General features: G+C 38.7%; 2 protein-coding genes across 2 annotated transcripts in view; one reads left to right on the forward strand and one right to left on the reverse strand.

Annotated features, from left to right (window-relative positions):
* LOC129765584 (sodium channel protein Nach-like) overlaps positions 1-11,737 on the forward strand; it is a 36,931-nt gene extending 25,194 nt beyond the window's left edge. Inside the window, exon 6 of the mRNA XM_055765993.1 lies at positions 10,687-11,737. Coding sequence (XP_055621968.1) covers positions 10,687-11,152 — 466 coding nt within the window. The 3' untranslated portion in view covers positions 11,153-11,737. The remainder of the gene's footprint in view (positions 1-10,686) is intronic.
* A 1,785-nt stretch (positions 11,738-13,522) lies between these two features.
* LOC129765583 (uncharacterized) overlaps positions 13,523-20,145 on the reverse strand; it is a 55,132-nt gene continuing 48,509 nt past the window's right edge. The window contains exons 7-12 of the mRNA XM_055765991.1: positions 16,538-16,671; positions 16,332-16,468; positions 15,942-16,175; positions 15,709-15,871; positions 15,478-15,643; positions 13,523-15,420 (exon numbers count right to left, since the gene is read on the reverse strand). Of these exons, the coding sequence (XP_055621966.1) occupies positions 15,236-15,420; positions 15,478-15,643; positions 15,709-15,871; positions 15,942-16,175; positions 16,332-16,468; positions 16,538-16,671 (1,019 nt within the window). The 3' untranslated portion in view covers positions 13,523-15,235. The remainder of the gene's footprint in view (positions 15,421-15,477; positions 15,644-15,708; positions 15,872-15,941; positions 16,176-16,331; positions 16,469-16,537; positions 16,672-20,145) is intronic.

The raw sequence follows: 20,145 nt of genomic DNA on the forward strand, positions 1-20,145 counted from the left end.
TTGAAAATAATTGATTCTTGGCTATTTCAGTTGAAAGGGGCATGCAGATAGGAAATTATGGAATTGTATACCATTCCCCTAGTTCCAGTGACCAGCGATTTATTGAAATTTTGGAGAACTGGTGGGAAAATATCGTTGATTGCAGTAAATTAAATGTAATTGCTGGTGATTTTAATATTGACTGGCTCAATGTACGAAATTCGAATCAATTGAAACAATTATCGCATTATTTCAACTTGAAACAAACGGTTCTCGAAGCTACTAGAATTTCTAAACATAGTAGAACTCTGATTGATCACGTCTTTTCAAATTTTGCTACTGTTCATTCTTCGACCGAGGCCAAATTTAAAATAACTGACCATGAGACAATTTTTGTATACATTGAGAATGGACAGCATGACAGTGATGGAAATAAAGTAAAGATCAAATGTTGGAAACGATATTCTAAAGAATCCTTGTCTCAGCTTGTGTCGGCAAGCCTGGATTTTGTGGCAATGACTGGACATCTGAATGATAAAGCAGCTGTTCTAACTAATATTTTGAGAGAGTGTACGAATAAATTAGTAGTTGAAAAACATATTGATTTGAGCAATTCGAACAGCTGGTACTCTTTGGATCTGATGCGCCTCAAACGCAAAAGAGACAAAAAGTACAAAAAGTTTTTGAGAACTAATTCAGAAAACCATTGGAACATGTACACCTTAGCGCGGAACATATATTCACGGGCCTTGAAAAAGACTAGATGTGAATATATACAGAGGAAAATCGATGAACATCAAAATAATAGTAAAGGGCTATGGAGAATATTAAAAACATTATTAAATTCGAAAAATAGTATACCGCGTTCCATAGTTTTCGGAGGGTCAGAAGAACAGTCAGACCAAATTATTGCAGAGAAATTTAACAGTTATTTCGTTAATAGTGTTCTGCTGATCAACCAAAGTATTGCGTTGGTCAGAGAACCTGACGAAATAATACAGCCGATTACTATCAATAGCAGACTAGATTGTTTTTCACCTATCACTTTTGTTGAATTGAAAGGTATCTGTTTTTCATTGCAAAAATCGGCTGGTACCGATAATGTCAACGCGAAAGTGATTCAAGATTGCTTTCACATCATTGGACACGATCTGCTGGACCTGATAAATGACTCTTTACGAACTGGGCACGTGCCAAAGGTTTGGAAGGAATCCCTTGTGATTCCAATCCCCAAAGTTAATGGGACGGATAAAGCCGAAGAGTACCGCCCTATTAACATGCTGCACATATTAGAGAAACTGGTAGAACTTGTTGTGAAAGGTCAGCTGATACATTTTATAGATAATAACAGTTTGCTAATTCCAGAACAGTCGGGATATCGAGAGGGACACTCTTGTGAAACCGCGCTGAATCTGGTATTAGCAAAATGGAAAGAGAATATCGAGGCGAAAGAGACTATATTTGCGGTATTTCTGGATCTTAAACGTGCTTTTGAAACAATTTCTAGGCCCTTATTGTTACAAACACTGAAGCGCATTGGAATTGTAGGGATGGCGTACAAATGGTTTGAAAGCTATTTGTGCGATAGAACTCAAAAGACTCGTTTCAACGATTCTGTTTCCGATCCCATTGGCAACTCACTCGGGGTGCCACAGGGAAGTGTTTTAGGGCCCATTTTGTTTATTTTATACATAAATGATCTGCGACGAATTTTACGATACTGTGACATTAATTTGTTCGCGGATGATACTGTCCTGTTCATCGCAGCTAAGGATATAAAAGAAACCGCGGAACACATAGACGAAGATTTGCATTCTATGGCTCAGTGGCTTAAATTTAAACAATTAAAGTTAAATGTTGGCAAAACAAAATACATGCTCATTTCTGCAGCAAACTCCAGTATTGACGTAAATTTTGAAATAGATGGTGAGACATTAGAACGCGTGAAAGAAATCAAATACTTAGGAGTTATTATTGATGACACGTTAACTTTCAAGTCTCACATCAATAATGTCATCAAAAAGATTGCCAAGAAGTACGGCGTTTTGTGTCGTTTGAAGAAAGAGTTGACAATAAACAGTAAAATTAAATTGTATAAATCATTGATTTCACCGCACATAGATTTTTGCTCGTCGATCCTCTTCCTTGCAAATAATACACAATTAACGAGATTGCAGCGTTTACAAAATAAAGTAATGCGTTTGATTTTAAGATGTAGTAGATACACTTCCTCCAGTTTGATGTTGGACGCGCTACAGTGGCTATCTGTGAAGCAGAGAATTTATTACATGACAATGGTGTTCATCTTCAAAATTTTGAACGATATGCTGCCTCGATATTTGTGTGATCGAATTGAAAGAGGAAGTGATGTTCATAGATACAATACAAGAAACGCGAATGATGCAAGAACACCCAACTTTATGTTTAGTAGGTCGCAGAACTCGTTGTTATATAAAGGTATAAATTTCTTCAATTCGATGCCCAGAGAAATTAAACGTGCGGCAACAATGGCAGAGTTCAAGAAAATGTGTATTTCACACGTAAAATCTGTTTTGTAAACAGGTTTTATAATTTTTCCTAAATAATTCATTTATGTTTGCAATTGATAAAAATTAATAAAATTTATTTACAGGTTAAACTACCATGTTCGTACTGATGATGATGATTTTTTTTTTGTTTTGTTTATGTATATTGTAAAAAAAAAAAGTAATAAGCGTTGTCTACGAGAGTTTGAGCCTCGCGCGCGTTTGGTCGGCCTGGACTATGTTAATGGAACACTGGCAGAACACTGATATATAATGAAATTTTTATGTGGGTCTGAAGTGGAAACTGGAATGGGGATAGCTCATTCAGAATTGTCGTAAACTATCTTATCATAAGATGGTTATATCGAGTATTTGTGAATGTGGCAGATCTCTATCATGTTCTAAGTAGACACTTTTAGATATTGGGTTCGATTCCCAATCTGTCAAGGATCTTCCCGGGTTGGAAATTTTCTTGACATGCCTTAAAAAAACTTTGGGTCTGAAGTTGGGATTATCATTATGATAATGTCGATAAGGATAGGACCATTGTTTTTCTTTTAAAGTTTTTGCCTATTTATGATGTTCGATTAATAGAAATTCATGCCTGCAACAGAGTCAGTTCGCTGTTTTGTTTTATAATACTGATATCTTAATTTGGTTAAATATAAATATTATCTATTAGATAAATCGGCCAGTTCAAACCTTTGTAGGGGTATGAGGTGGGTCATCATCATCATCATCATCATATTTGTAAAGCTAGAAAGACTGCGTCAGTTGAGCTTAAGATATCACCACGAGACGAGTGATTCTAATGTGTGTAACAAAATAAATATTCAAATCACCTAAAAATTGAAGAACTATTACAATTTTCGCCCGGCAATACATGGAAACTGGAATGGAGAAATGTTGTATTTTCCGGCGAAAAAAGTTCAATTTGGATGGCCCGGACTGTTACAGTTGCTATTGGTACAATTTTAGTCGACGGAATGTTGCGGAAGTTTGACAGTGTGGGGAGCCATATCCTATCACAACAAGCTTCTCATTTGTTTCATTTTCATCCGAATGAACTCCGAAAAGTATCTTCAATTACTGGAGGACGTTTTGATTGGCCATATTGAGAATAACGCTACCGAAGATGTCGTTTTTTCAACAAGATTATGCATAGATCCAAGTTTCCAAGCAATCGAAGGCATGGTTTGCCGAGAAGGACATTCCGATTCTTCAATGACCTGTTGGCAGTCGATTGTAATCCCATAGAGAACCTATGGAGAATCTTGGTCGAGATGGTCTATGTAAACGGATGACAATTTGACAACATTTCCAGTCTTAGGCAGTAATTCAGGAGTGTTGAACTATTATCAATATGGCAACACTTTAAAAGCTGTCTGACTCGATGCCAAATCGAGTTTTCAAAGTGATCCGAAGTGGAGGTGGACATACTAAATATTAACTACCGATCGGACTCGAAATTTGCCGCACAAATTTTCTCTTATTGTCCACCCTGATTCCACATATTTGAATTACTTAGAAAACAAAAAGTGAATTTATACTTTTTTTTAGAATGAGTTCGATGAAAATAAACAATTATCGTCTTTTATGAGCAAAACTGTACAAAGAATTGACTTATTTTTATAAATATTGAGGAAAAATAGGGTGCGGCTAAACGAATGGCTACCACTGTAGTTGCCACGGCCTTATAAAGGGTTAAGGTGGATGAACTAAAACGATCATTGCGTGATAAATTCAAAGAAGCACTTCAAAATACGAGAAAAATATAACCGAATAGCCTGCATGTATGCAATCTTCGATACACTGTTCGAGAAAATCACGACCATTTGAATTCGGTTGTGCAAGCACTGATCAATTTTTTTATCTTCTGACAGATAGGTGTCGCTATGCAATAACATGCTTCAATGTTTCGCGATTGATTCGTCGATTTCAATAAAAACGAATACAGGGTGTTAAGTAGCTTATTGAGATACTCTTAGGAAGAGAAAAAGGATTACAATTTCATGAAACATTCTTCTGTGCACAAACCATTTTAAAAATTCGAACGAGACATTGCAAGTGTTTATTTTTTCATTTCCGTGTAATAGAAAAAAGAGGTGAGCGCTTTTCAGAGCTCTTTTTTGACAGATATATGTCAAAAGCGCGTTAGCGCTCTTTTTGATCCATGTTAACATTAATGACTTAGCACCGTTAACGTAGGAATTCATCTTCCGGAAACTTACTGGAGGTACAGATATAATCAAGATAATCAAAAATCAAGATTCTCTCGTTTATTGCTCATCCATTCTTCGTTGGACTTAAGAGATTTTTTGAAAGCACTTGAAAAAATATTAGGGCGAAATTCAACGCGATGTGTAGAATGTAGTAATGAAAAAGACGTAAAACTAAGAAGATCAAATCTAATTTGCTCAATTTGTAGAAGAGGACTTCGCGAGCTTTGTGCAGAGAACCATAACTGAGGGGCTTAAAATGGAAGGGGTGTACCGTTTTGTCTCATATTCCGAACAGTCTCAAATTCCGAATATTTCATTGTTAAATGTAAATTTACTACACTTTAATGTTATAAATAATTGAATAATGAAAGCTCTGACATTCTTTGAGGTATAAGCTACATTTTAACATCATTTACAGGCATTTATTTAGCCTATGATTTAAAATATTAAACATTTGCAAGAAAGTGACAGTTTGAATCAAGTTTCTTTGCATGATTCAAATTCCGAACACTTCATTTTAAATGTAAATTTACTGAACTTTAATATTATAAATAGTTGAATAATGAGAGCCTTGACATTCTTTGGGTTATAGGCTACATTTTCACATCATTTACAGGTATCGATACAGCCTATAATTTATAGTATTAAGCATTTGCAAAAAAGTGACAGTCAAAACCATTGATAAAATGTTTACGTTAGCAAATTCCGTAAAAGATAAGCACCATTATTTTTTCAGTTTTTGTGGTTGATTTACAGGTATGGATACTGCCTATAATTTATAATATCAAACATTTACAAAAAAAGTGACTATCGAAAACCAGTGATAAAATGTTTGCATTAGCAAATTCCGCCGACAACAAGCATCGTGAATCTTTCGATATTTATGTTTCAATTGCTTTTTATATGTTCGTTCGGTAAGAATCTCGTTACGATTCTACTATAAATTGTTAAAAAAAATCTTTTATGAAGAAATCTTTATTAAAATTAACGTTAAAGTAGTGTTCGTAATTTGAATCAAGTTTCGACGCATGAATCGAATTCCGAACGAAAATGTTTGAACACTATTTTCCGGCAAATACGATAGTTCACAAATTAGGGTACAAGGACAATCCAATTCTGGTGCAACAGTATAAAAAGAACATTTGTTAACAAATGTTTGCATGCGCTTTCCTTGCAAAACGCAGGTCTTAGATGCAAACCAACGAGAGTAAAATTGATTTTCTTAGCCAGGTCTTCAACTAAAACCATAATAACAAAACCGGGGTCCTGAAGTAATAGGGCGAACTCGATTATTATATTACAGTAGCTGACCCGGTAAACTTCGTCCCGCCCAAAATTTATTTTTCGTTATCACATCCACGTTTCCAGCGATCCTTTTTCATTTATATGGATAGAAGACGAGTGCGTTTTATCACTTTAAAATCCATTTCCACTTTCGAACGAAGATCAATTTCTTTACCGCAAACATCAAATGGACTAACAACGCTTGTCAATATGTAATTGAATAATTGTAGTTGAATTTTTCGAATTTTCTTATTTTCCTTCAGAGTTTTCCGAAAATTTTCAATTGTCATGTTTGGTTAGAATATGTTTGGTTAAAATATGAGCATTATTTTTATGAGACACCCTCTCCTTTCCAGAGGAGCAAGGGGTGTCATACCATCATAGAAACATTTCTCGTACCCAAAATCCCTTACATCCCAAATTTGGCTCCATTTGGAGGTAGATGTGTCGAACCACCATAGAAACGTTTCGTGCCCCCTAAAACCTCCACATGCAAAATATGGCTCAATTTGCTTGATTAGTTCTCGAGTTCTCGAGAGGGGGTGGAGTGTCTTACCACCATAGAATCATTTATTGCACCCTAAAACCTCCATATACCTAATTTGGTTTCATTTGCTTGATAAATTCTCGAGTAATGAAGAAATTTGGTTTAATTTGCTTGATTAATTCTCGGGTAATGCAAAAATTTGTGTTTCATTTGTACGGCAGCCCCCTCTAAGAGAGGGGGAAGAAGTATCTTAACACCATAGAAACATTTATTGCATCCTAAAACCTCCACATGCCAAATTTGGTTTCATTTGCTTGATTAATTCTCGAGTAATGCAGAAATTTGTGTTTCATTTGTATGGCAGCCCCCCCTTTGAGTGGGGGAAGGACTGTCTAACCATCATAGAAACATTTATTGCACCCTAAAACTTTCACATGCCAACTTTGGTTTCGTTTGCTTGGTTAATTTCCGAGTAATGCAGAAATTTGTGTTTCATTTATATATGGCTTATTGCATATGGCAGCCCCCCCTTAGAGAGGGGGGAGGGGTCTCAAAATATCACGAAAACCTTCCCCGGCCCCAAAAACCCCTACATACCAATTTTCATGTCGATCGGTTCAGTAGTTTCCGAGTCTATAAGAATCAGACAGACAGACAGACATCACTCCATTTATATATATATATATATATATATATATATATATATATATATATATATATATATATATATATATATATATATATATATATATATATATATATATATATATATATATATATATATATATATATATATATATATATATATATATAGATAGATAAGGCTGTCAAAAAAGTCCTGCGGTATTTTTTTTGAATTTTCATTTGTTCATAAAATTAGTTACAATCATCTGTTTTAAGTCAAATATGTGCCGTTTTGTTCGATGACTTGTTCCCAAAGAGATGCCAACTTCATAATACCCCTGTTATAGAAGCTCGCTTCCTTATTGGCAAAAAAACTCGGATAGCCAATTTTCACAGGCCTCTTTTGTGGCTATCTTCTGACTACCTAGCTCGTTCGCCATGGACAAAAACAGGTGGTAGTCACTTGGTGCAAGGTCCGGACTATACGGCGGATGTAAAAGAACCTCCCATCCGAGCTCCCGGAGCTTCTGGCGCGTCACCAAAGAAGTGTGGTGCCTGGCGTTGTCCTGATGGAAGACAATGCGGTCTCTGTTTATCAAAGATGACCTCTTCTTCATGAGTGCTACCATCAAGCGGTCCAGTTGTTGGCAGTACAGGTCCGAATTGAGCGTTTGGCCATAGGGAAGCAGCTCATAATAGATTATTCCTTGACAATCCCACCAAACACACAGCAGAACCTTCCTGGCCGTTAATGAGGGCTTGGCCACCGTCTGAGCCGCTTCAGCGGGCTTCGACCACGACCGTTTGCGCTTCACGTTGTCGTAAGTGGCCCACTTTTCATCGCCAGTCGCAATCCGCTTCAGAAACGGGTCGATTTTGTTGCGACTCAGCAGCGATTCACATGCGTCGATACGGTCAAAGATGTTTTTTTGCGTCAACGTGTGTGGCACCCATACATCGAGCTTCTTTGTGAATCCAAGCTTCTTCAAATGGTTAATAACGGTTTGATGACTTATCCCCAGCTCTTGGCCGATGCTACGGCTGCTACTATGCCGGTCTTTCTCGGCTAATTCAGCGATTTTGTCGCAATTTTCGACGACAGGCCTTCCGGAGCGTGGCGCATCTTCGACGACCTCTACACCAGAACGAAAACGTTGAAACCATCGTTGTGCGGTGGAAATGGAAACTGTATCGTGTCCATAAACTGCACAAATTTTATTGGCAGCTTGAGATGCATTTTTGCCTTTGTCATAGTAGTACTGTAAAATATGTCGGATTTTCTCTTTATTTTGCTCCATATTTGCGACACTATAACTCACGAACGACTTAACCAAACAAAACACTGTCAAGGACTATTTTTAAAATACCTTTCCAACAAGCTACAGTATGACTCGATACAATGAATACAACTAGAACTACGCGCTTACAACGACACCTCGCGGAAATACCGCAGGACTTTTTTGACAGCCTAATATATAGACAAATTTTAAATTTCTGTTAATGAAAACCCTTGCTACATGCTATTCTATAATATTTAAACCATCCCATGACATGAGGACTGATTAAAAGCGAAAAAGGGAAACAAAAGACCAAAATCAAACACGACTCCGCGTGTGTTTTGAAATTAGCAGAGAAAATTCTATTTCTTATGAATGTCCTGCGTCTATAAACGGAAATAAAATCGCCAATGGTGGACTGTCTAGAAACTAACTGGAATAAAAAGCAAAATAGTTGAGGGTCTGTCCGTTTATACTGCTGAAAGGCACAATATCTTCTAGGTGGATTAAATTGATTTTTTTTCACCGTTTAACGGACATTCGTGATGTGTTCAGACCTTAGTCAGGGTTTTCTAACTTTAAATTGAAATAAAACACACTTAGAATTCGAATTTCGATGAAACTTTTATTTCAAATTAAAGTTTGGTTCATGCCATTATGTGTGAAATACAACATCATTCAAATGTCCACCTAGGGCTTCCTCGTACACCTTGATTCGGAACAGGTGATTTTCGATGACTTTTCAGCACATATGGGGCGGTATCTCGGTCATAACTTCATGAATGTTGTCTTTCAAATGTTCAAGAGTTTGCGGAGAGTTGGCATAGACACGGTCTTTCGCATAACCCCACAAAAAAAAGTCTAGCGGGTTCAAATCGCATGATCTGGACGGCCAATTGGCATCACCAAAACGCGAAATTATGCGTCCCTCAAATTTCGTTCGCAATATGGTCATGTTCGGTCGTGTTGTGTGGCACGTGGCGCCGTCCTGCTGAAACCACATGTCATCCGTATCCATATCTTCAATTTGTGGCAAAAAAAATCGGTTAACATGCGGCCATAGCGCTCACCATTCACAGTTACCGCCTCGCCGTCCTCATTTTCAAAGAAATACGGCCCGATGACTCCACCAGACCATAATGCGCACCAAACAGTGACTTTTGGCGGATGCAATGGCCTCTCAACAATCACGTGTGGATTTTCTGAGCCCCATATACGGAAATTTTGGGTGTTCACATAGCCACCGAGCTCGAAATGTGCCTCATCGCTGAAGAAAATTTGATGCGAAAATTCAGCATTTTGCTGCTGTTGTTCGTTCACCCAATCGACGTATGCCCGACGCATTCCATGGTCACCACGCTCTAATTTTTGTACCAGTTGGACTTTATATGGATGTAGGTGCAAGTCCAAATGCAAAATTCGCCACAATGATGTGTTTGACAAGCCCAATTGCTGAGCACGCCGTGGAATCGAAACATTCGGGTCATCCTCCACACTGGCAGCAACAGCAGCTATATTTTCGGCCGAACGCACATTACGATGATGCACAGGTTTCACAATATCCGCTACGGATCCAGTTTGTTCGAATTTACGCACTATATTAGCGATTGTGTGCTCTGTAGGCCGTCCATGACGACCAAAATCCGTCCGTAATGCTCGAAAAACATTTGCCGGTTTTTCATCATTTTTATAGTATAATTTAACAAAATTAACACGTTGTGCGATGCTAAAACGATCTATATTGTAAAATGGCAGACATTCAACTAACGATATGACGCTTTGGTTGACAGCTATGTCAAACGGTTGTCAGCACAGGGCTGTATACTTTCGGAAGCCCGAGATGGAAAATCCTGTAGAAAAAAAATATTCTGCTCACGACGATGAACTTCTACGCTTCGTATAACACAAACATGTCCATATTCCTCCCACAATATGTCCATATTACCCGCATCGAAAAAAAGGTTCTACTTTTTGGTCAGTAAAAACATTGAAAAACACTTTTTTGTAAATGTTTTACAAAACAGTATATTGAATTGCAAGAAACTGCATTCAAGTTGTGAGAAACATGAGTTTCCATATTTGCTTTATAAAGCAAGTTGCTTCGCTTGCATTTCTTTAATACACGTTGTCAAATTGTGTGTTTGGTCAATTTGTTTCTCATTCACATTCATTAAAATTTCGAATTTATTGTTTCTATACGAGTTCATAACTTTTCAATTTCCGCTTGATGAGTGCTCAATTTGTCAAACGAACTGTAAAATGTCACGATTCACCACGTTTCGTTCCAGTGGCGGCCGTAATGTGTCCAACTACGCCACCCTCCACGTACACTTCAAGGATCTCTTCTGCGTAAAGTACCGCCGGGAGGCGTTCATGACGTGGGACTCCCTTCTCGCTTCGTTTGGTGGCATCTTCGGCCTCTGCATGGGTGGATCCGTGCTGAGTATCGTCGAACTGTTCTACTACTTCACCGTAAAACCATTCACCATATACAAGGACAACCGTCTCCGATCCAGCCAGGATGTGGTGGGTCAGCTGCAGTTGGTGAAGCGGCCGCCATCGAGTAGACGCCCCAGTCAGATATTCCGCCCGTACCGCTTTCCGTTGGGGTATTTCGAGCGGAGGAACGTTCTCTTCCGGGAACGATCCAGCGGAACAACCCGCAAGAGGATCGTGGTGCAGTCGCAGATGATTTCGGCTTTCGAAATGAACGAGATTCGGAACGAGAAAACCGGAGCGATATTCTTGTATTGAACGAGTTTTGTATTTATTGGCGATCAAATGGGGTTATGCTGGTTCAATGGAATATTTACACATATCATTAACTTAGCGTAGTTTTAATCTAAATAACGTTGTGAAATATTGTATGCTTGATCGATGCAAACAGTAACCCGGTTACTTGCCGGAGGAGTGTAATTTCGTTTCGCTAGATGTTGATCACACCCTGAAGCACCAGAAAAGCAAGAACCATTGTATATGTACATTTTAACCTATTCGTAAGCTATCACTAACATAAATGAAATGTTTCCACAATTCCTGTCCCACAATGAGACGGTTCACATTCGGTTTCGTCTATCGAACATTTTAGGACAGGAAGAGCACCATTTTGCTTATCGAATACATGCAAACTATCCTAATCTAGGCTAAGCAAATCTTTTTCCGATCAGACCATTTGTTGAAGGCGACTTGTGAGAGGTGTGCTCAAGTTCCGCCTTTTGCGCTACATAAAATAGTTTCGTTTCATTCTTAACCATTTAAGCTTAACTGTTCATCTGGATGAAATGATTGTCTTTGTATGGAGCAATTCCAAATGAAATCGACAAATGACAAAACATGGGTATTTTTTATCCAAATGAAAGTTTGTATTCCGTTTGGGTTGAAGGAAATATGAGTTTTCCACAGCATTTGGGTATTTTTTGACTCAAATGTATCTTTTAAAAAGGGCGTATCGGTTTTAGTAAGAGAAATCTTTGATTATTCACATCTCAAAAACTATGAGTCCTACCGAAATAGCGTCTTAGAAAGAGTTATAGAGTATTTATGTCCAAACGTGAAAAAATATACACTGAGAAAAAAATTACTACTTTTTTCTATTTGCAAAGAAATTTAATTTGCAATATCTAAAACATTAGGCTGTCAGAAAAGTCCTGCGGTATTTCCGCGAGGTGTCGTTGTAAGCGCGTAGTTCTAGTTGTATTCATTGTATCGAGTGATACTATAGCTTGTTGGAAAGGTTGCGCGCTATAATATAGTCCTTGACAGTGTTTTGTTTGGTTAAGTCGTTCGTGAGTTATAGTGTCGCAAATATGGAGCAAAATAAAGAGAAAATCCGACATATTTTACAGTACTACTATGACAAAGGCAAAAATGCATCTCAAGCTGCCAATAAAATTTGTGCAGTTTATGGACCCGATACAGTTTCCATTTCCACCGCACAACGATGGTTTCAACGTTTTCGTTCTGGTGTAGAGGTCGTCGAAGATGCGCCACGCTCCGGAAGGCCTGTCGTCGAAAATTGCGACAAAATCGCTGAATTAGCCGAGAAAGACCGGCATAGTAGCAGCCGTAGCATCGGCCAAGAGCTGGGGATAAGTCATCAAACCGTTATTAACCATTTGAAGAAGCTTGGATTCACAAAGAAGCTCGATGTATGGGTGCCACACACGTTGACGCAAAAAAACATCTTTGACCGTATCGACGCATGTGAATCGCTGCTGAGTCGCAACAAAATCGACCCGTTTCTGAAGCGGATTGCGACTGGCGATGAAAAGTGGGCCACTTACGACAACGTGAAGCGCAAACGGTCGTGGTCGAAGCCCGCTGAAGCGGCTCAGACGGTGGCCAAGCCATCATTAACGGCCAGGAAGGTTCTGCTGTGTGTTTGGTGGGATTGTCAAGGAATAATCTATTATGAGCTGCTTCCCTATGGCCAAACGCTCAATTCGGACCTGTACTGCCAACAACTGGACCGCTTGAAGGTAGCACTCATGAAGAAGAGGCCATCTTTGATAAACAGAGGCCGCATTGTCTTCCATCAGTACAACGCCAGGCCACACACTTCTTTGGTGACGCGCCAGAAGCTCCGGGAGCTCGGATGGGAGGTTCTATTGCATCCGCCGTATAGTCCGGACCTTGCACCAAGTGACTACCACCTGTTTTTGTCCATGGCGACCGAGCTAGGTAGTCAAAAGTTAGCCACAAAAGAGGCCTGTGAAAATTGGCTATCCGAGTTTTAACTAATTTTATGAACAAATGAAAATTCAAAAAAAATACTGCAGGACTTTTTTGACAGCCTAATATATATGAATATATATATATATATATATATATATATATATATATATATATATATATATATATATATATATATATATATATATATATATATATTTATTTTTTTTAAATTTTTTTTTATATTGAATAGAAGTCATGTAGAAAATTTAAAAAATGGGTACAAAATGGTAAATCTATTTTTGACAAACTTTGTGGAACATCAAATTTTTATGAATTTTTGAAACTTCCAATATTTGTATGTTTACAATCATTTTTAGCCACAAATTATGAATCCTGATGTGATTTTTTTTTTATTTATATATGTATTTTTATTTTTTTTAATTTCTTGTTTTATATGAGAAAATAGAAAAAAACATTAAAAATACATATATAAATTTAAAAAAATGCATTTAAAAAGACAATAAATTAGAAATGTTTTTTCAAATATCTCGAGAATGGCTGCATTTGGAAGGAGATTGATAAAGATCTTTTTTTATTTAAATCACGTCAGGATTCATATTTTGTGGCTAAAATTATTGTTAACATACAAATATTCGATGTTTCGAAAATTCATAAAAAATCGATGTTCCACAAAGTTCGTCAAAATAGTTTTACCATCTTGTATTTTTTAAATTTTCTACATGACTTCTATTTTATATGAAAAAAAAATGGGTGGGTTATATCTATGATATAATCGCAAGGTTGACGCGGGACTACCTTATCGTACCAATCATTTGTTTGTATTGATTAAATTTTTGATTGAATGAAACAATTCTCGAATTCAATATATTCGCCTTATGAGTAAAAAGATTGTATAATTCCATATAAGGTAAATTCATGCATTGTGATAGATTATGTTCTTAATTACAAGTAAATTTTATGACAGTACTTTTACGTTTGGTATGATACCTAGGACAAAACATGTGAACGGAAGAATTATCAAACGATTATTTCATTTTACGTTTCTTTCATCTCTCAAGTGTACGTACTTCTCGGAAGACCGTGTTAAGGAAACATATTCTAGTTTGCACAAAGGCAAGCGAGTACAAAAGTACTCGCAGTTTGCATTTATTTTCTGAGACTATTTTCCCACGCTCCATAGATTTGAAGTCTGTGTTAAGGAAACACATTTCAGTAGGAACAAAAAAGCCCCCGACTTACATGTATTTGGAATGTCGATCTCTCCAACGCTGCTTGGTTTTGAAGTCTGTGTGAGGGAACACATTTCGGTGAGAGCAAAAGTTCCCATACTTTCATGTATTTTCAATGCCGATTTCCCCAAGGCTGCTTGGTTTTGATGGCTGTGTTAGGGAAATCGTAGATCGGGCCAATCAAAATGAGGCAGTTAGGGCGTTTAGATAACGCTTAACATTTTACAGTTATACTATTGTTTATCTAATGAAAAATAACATTTTATTAAATGCGATAGAAGAGTAGAAATATTCCCTATCAATTGATGCAAACATCTTTCCGATCCAGTAAGAAATGTTCGAGTTATAAGCATTCGGAATCTTTCATTTTTTCCTGCATGTTCTGTGTTTAGGTTTTCATTTTACCCCCCATATACTCCGGTTAGACGTAGTCCCACGTCAAAATAAAAAAAAAAAAATAAAATATATATTTTAGATATTGCAAATCAATGTTTTTTTTTGTAAATAACAAAAAAGTACCATTTTTCTCAGTGTATTTTTTTCACGTTTGGACATCAATACTCTATAACTCTTTTTAAGACACTATTTCGGTAGGACTCATAGTTTTTGAGATATAAATTATCGAAGATTTCTGTTACTAAAATCGATACGCCCTTTTCAAAAGTTACACTTGAGCCAAAAAAATCCCAAATGCTGTGGAAAACTCATATTTCCTCCAACCGAACCGGAATACAAACTTTCGTTCAAATCAAAAATACAAGTTTTTAAAATCTGCATTTTTAGTTCGATTTCATTTGGAATTGCACTATGAAGAAACAACGTTGCTGTTCCGCATGAATATTATACTTAGATTGGGTTCCGTTAAATTATGTGATGAATGACGTGTTGAAGTGTACGAAGATTCGAAGCTGATTCAATCCAATTGGGCCTTATGTCCTATGTAGTTATTGAAGAAGGCGTCATCTTTTTTGCGATTTCTAAGCTTGGCACAAGCTGCCAGCAAGGATCCTGATAATATGCACAGCACTACACAACAGGTGGCCAACAAGGCAGACAGTACGGAAGTCTTCATGCAGGTCTCCGACATATCTTGTGGCCCTAAAGATAGAGAAGTGTTAACTGTTCTGAATGTCTTGATAAATAGATTGTTCATACCGGCAGATGTAACAGCTTGTCGTTTTTGTTTTTCATCCTCATCTTCTTCTTGCAGTACTTGGAGCGCTTGGAACAGACTGATGTTATCTGATAACGTAGTGTTTACCTTTTGTTGTACTTCTCGCTTGGAAATTCCTTTTAGGTTCCTCCAGTGACAGGGTTGGCTCTGTAAACAAATTTCGGTAATATATTTCATGTTGGCACTTAAAAGTAGATCTAAGAATAGTTTACTGGACAACGTCCGTGGCACATCCGAACGTCACACTCGATATACAGGGCTGGTGACCCCGTAAAGCGGAATGTTTTCATGTAAGCGTAGACCTGCGTTTCAAACAGTCCTCCGTCAGACCAGCTGCCTCGGAAGCGAGATATCAATTTGTCATCCACGGGACATCTGGTAGAGGAGAACAGGTATCAAATAATTGCGTATTTAAACTATCCCAACCGCATCTGGTGCTTCTCACCCATACTCATCGATGAGTTGAATACGCTTGTTCGCACCATTATGTGCGAAACAATCGTTCACGACTATATCGAAACCATCGTATTTGCTCCTCATGTAAATTATGAGCGTCAAGGGATCACCAACGCGCACCGGACCGGTCACTCGCGCCCCATTAGTTCCGTATCCGTTCCTTATTTCCATGTAGCACTCGGGTGGACTCAACGTGAACACTACGGGATTTCCGGTGGCGACTCTGAAATTACACACGAAATTAAGACCACGGACGTTGTCTTACTCATAGAAGTAGACTTATTCTGGTACTAATAAATATCTGGCCGACACATTTAAGCCACCATGCCGACAAAGGAATAAATATGGGTTTTTAGGAAAGCAAAAAAAGCACACTCACTCAACGTCGAGAAACGGAAATGTTACCGTTTTCCAAAAGTCATACCCGTACTCGCACGTCACCTTAAAGTGTTCGTCAAACTCTTCCTCGATGAGCGGATTGTACTGCACTGTCACGGTGTTCCACATGAAGTTTTTCTGCGAATGATAACATTGCGCGGTTTTGGTTTGTGCAAATGCAAATTATCCCTCTGTTCGAACACTTACCGTTGGATTCTTCCGGCTGTCGTCCCCGTTTGCGTTCTTTCCCAGCGTGCCGCAGCGGTTGAGCTGAATTAGGAACTCGTAATAATCCCGACCGGAACCGTTGATGTACATACAGTCAGGGTCGTAGGCGTAACCTGGAAATTAATCGTGTAAATAAATCGTTTATCGGGATGGTTTATGTAATAACGAAATAGACGAAATAAAATCACATGATATTGTAAATTTGTTTTTGTACTCATAATTATCATCGCTCATATTGTTTTATACTTTAGATTCTGTCGTGAAATGCAATGCAACTGTTCAAATGATTTAAAAACATGAAATATGAACATGCATAATAGCACTAAAAAATCTCCAGGAGGTATCCTCATTGCCGTTCGGTGCCAATTGGCTTCATCTGCAGAGCTGAGTTAGATCTCGAACTTGTATGCACTTGTATGAGTCCAAAATCGATGATACGAGTCTACTCATTTGTGCCGGATACATTCATCCCTAACTGCGTGCTAACTTTTTATATATGAGGTGGTTCGTCGATGCTCTTGATTGTGCTACCCGCGATGGTGATACGATTATCGGGTGCGGTGATTTCAATCAAGCCAATCTCATGTGGAAACCGGAAGAGTCAAACTTTGTCACTATTGTTCCCAACAGCGTAGGAACAGCTGAAACAATTTTGCGGAATTTTCAATCCCTTGAATCACATTCTTGATCTCGTATTCTCCAATGCTGATTCATGTATTGTTCATGAAGTTGCTGTAGCAATAGTGAGAATGGTTCGTCCTCACCCACCGTTAGAAATAACAGTCGTCTTCAGAGGTACCGAGTCATTGTTTGAGCACGAAGACATTCTCCAACTGGATTTCAATCGCATTGACTTCGTTGCATTGAATGCTTTTTTGTCCGACATTGACCGAACGGAGGCTTTGTCTTGCACTGATGTCGACCTCACCGTGGATAAGTTTAGCGATCCTATCTTGCATTGGCTTGCTTCTAACGTCCCAAAAAGCGATTACCTGTCAAACCGCCTTGGGGAAATGCACGGTTTCATTTTCTAAAACACAAAAAGAATGCATGTTAGCATCATTACCGGAGGATATGAACCCCGTTCCAGAAGTTCCTTTTCCAAATTGCTAGCGATTCATACAGAACTCTCAACTGTTTTCTTCACAAGCAATGCGTTGCCAAAACGCAACGTAGCCTCCATAGAAATCCTAAACGATGGTGTACCTGCTACGGTGTCTCTGTTTGATGAAGTTGCACCTAATGCTTTGGATAAACGCGAACTCTACGCAAAGCATTTTGTAAGCATTTTCAATACTGCTAGCGCAACAATGGACCAAGTTGAGTTAGCTGCATCTGCTGTTTCGGTAGCATGTGTGACTTGAGTCTGCCGGTTATAGCCGAAGAAATGTTACATAATGCAGGAAACAAATTAAAATCGTCCACAGCTCCTGTACCCGATGGATACCCAGCTATCGTATGCAAAAAGTGCATTGAAACTCTAACTACGCCACTATTTGAGCTCTCACTACAACAGAAGAAATTTCCTATGCTCTGGAAGGAATCTTTTATGTTCCCTGTTTACAAGAAAAGCGATAAACATGAAGTGCGCAATTACGGGGGAATCAAGTCTCTATGTGCTGGTTTTAAGTTGTTCGAGACTATTATCTACGGTCATCTATTTTCTCAATCAACACGGATTCTACCTAGGCAGATCAGTTACAACAAATCTGCTTCAATTTACTTCTGGCTGTATGACCCATCTGGAGAATGGCAAACAAGTTGATGCCGTCTACACCGATCTGAAAGCCGCTTCCGATAGAATTGACCACCGGATTTTGCTATGCAAGCTCTCTAAACTTGGCGCATCGGCTGCTTATGTGGACTGACTCAGATCCTACATTTGCGGCAGAAAACTCTGTGTTAAGATCGGTTTATATAGTTCAGCATGGTTCAAAAACTATTCCGGCGTTCCGAAATAGTTTAACCTCGGACCACTACTATTCGCACACTACATCAACGATGTAGTAGCTCTATTGGATGTTTATAGAATAGTCCACAGCCCAGCTGACCTCGTTCACCTACAATGTCTGTTGAATCTGTTTGTCGAATGGTGCAAAGTGAACAACATGATGCTCAGTATCAACAAATGCTTCGAAATAACGTTTCGTCGCTCTGCCAATGCTATTCACTTGGATGCTATTATCAGGCTATTTGGATCGATAGGATTGAACGGATACAACGACGCTTTGTTCGTTTCGCCCTGCACTTGCTTCCTCGGAGGGATCACATGAATCTCCCCCCTTATATCTATCGGTGCCGCCTGCTGGGCGTAGACTCCCTTGAACAACGACGTTTTGTACAACAAGCAGTCTTTGCAGTTAAGATTTTGAATGGAGAAGCTGTTTGTCCTAGCCTTCATGCCAACATGTGACTGAACGTTCCCACCCGGATTCAACGAAGATCTCTGGATCAGATGCGGACTGTTCCATTTCACCGCGCGCTTTTCGGTTAGTTTGAGCCCATGTCCACTATAATCAGAGCATTCAACGAAGTATACCATTTGTTTGATTTTGATGTCTTCGACAGTGTTTAGACAGAAAATCCTTCGCTCTAGACATCCTCCACATCAATAGGTTATGTTATTTTCATTGAGTCTATGAGTCAGATGGATTAATAAATTGACAATAATAATAATAATAATAATACTTTGCAGTTCCCAGATCCAGTAGTTGCGGGGTTACTTCGTGGAAAGTCAGACCCGTCACGATATCTATCGCGCTGTCTATGAAGCGGACTGTGGATTCAGTGCCCTGCATCTGGCGCAGGAGCAGTACGAAGTTAGCTGTAAATTGCAGACCGTAGAAGAAAAAATAACATCATGGAAGCAAAAGGAACTTCATGGGACGCACCCTCATCGCTTAGAGCAAGCGCATATCGACAAAGTATTATCGATCGCGAGGCTGGTGCGAGGTGAACTCCTTTCTGAAACAGGAGGGGTTTAAGATAGCCACCCAGGACCGGATCTTGCACGAAAACGTTGTCGACTGTTGCAGAAAGTGCAATATAGTAGGAGAGACGATTGAACACGTCATAGCCGGCTGTGGAGCGCTAACCCAATCAGCTTATCTCAATCGTCACAACTCGGTTGCCAAGATTGTTCATTAACAGCTAGCATCAAAACGCAACTTGGTAAATCAGTTGGTACCCTTATACTTGTAGTAGAGTACCGGATCCGGTTTTGGAAAATAGCTGCTACAAGTTGTACTGGGATCGCGATATTATTACGGATGTCCGAATACCAGCTAATCGCTCTGATATTGTGGTCTACGACAAAAAGAAGAGAGAAGTATTAATTATAGACATTGCGATACCGTTAGACCACAATCTTCAATCAACGTTTGTTGCCAAGATAACTAAATACCACGATTTGCCAGAAGAACAAAGACAAATGTGGCATTTACAGGGCATCCGTATTATACCAGTGGTAATCTCAGCAACTGGTTTAGTTCCCCACTCTCTCACGCAGTCTTTGTAGGAGCTGCAAGTAACAGATCAGCGTGCGGTTATGCAGAAAGCGGTGACTCTTGGAACATGTAATATAGTGT

The sequence above is a fragment of the Toxorhynchites rutilus genome, chromosome 2 (genome assembly GCF_029784135.1).
Source record: "Toxorhynchites rutilus septentrionalis strain SRP chromosome 2, ASM2978413v1, whole genome shotgun sequence".
Lineage (NCBI taxonomy): Eukaryota > Metazoa > Arthropoda > Insecta > Diptera > Culicidae > Toxorhynchites > Toxorhynchites rutilus.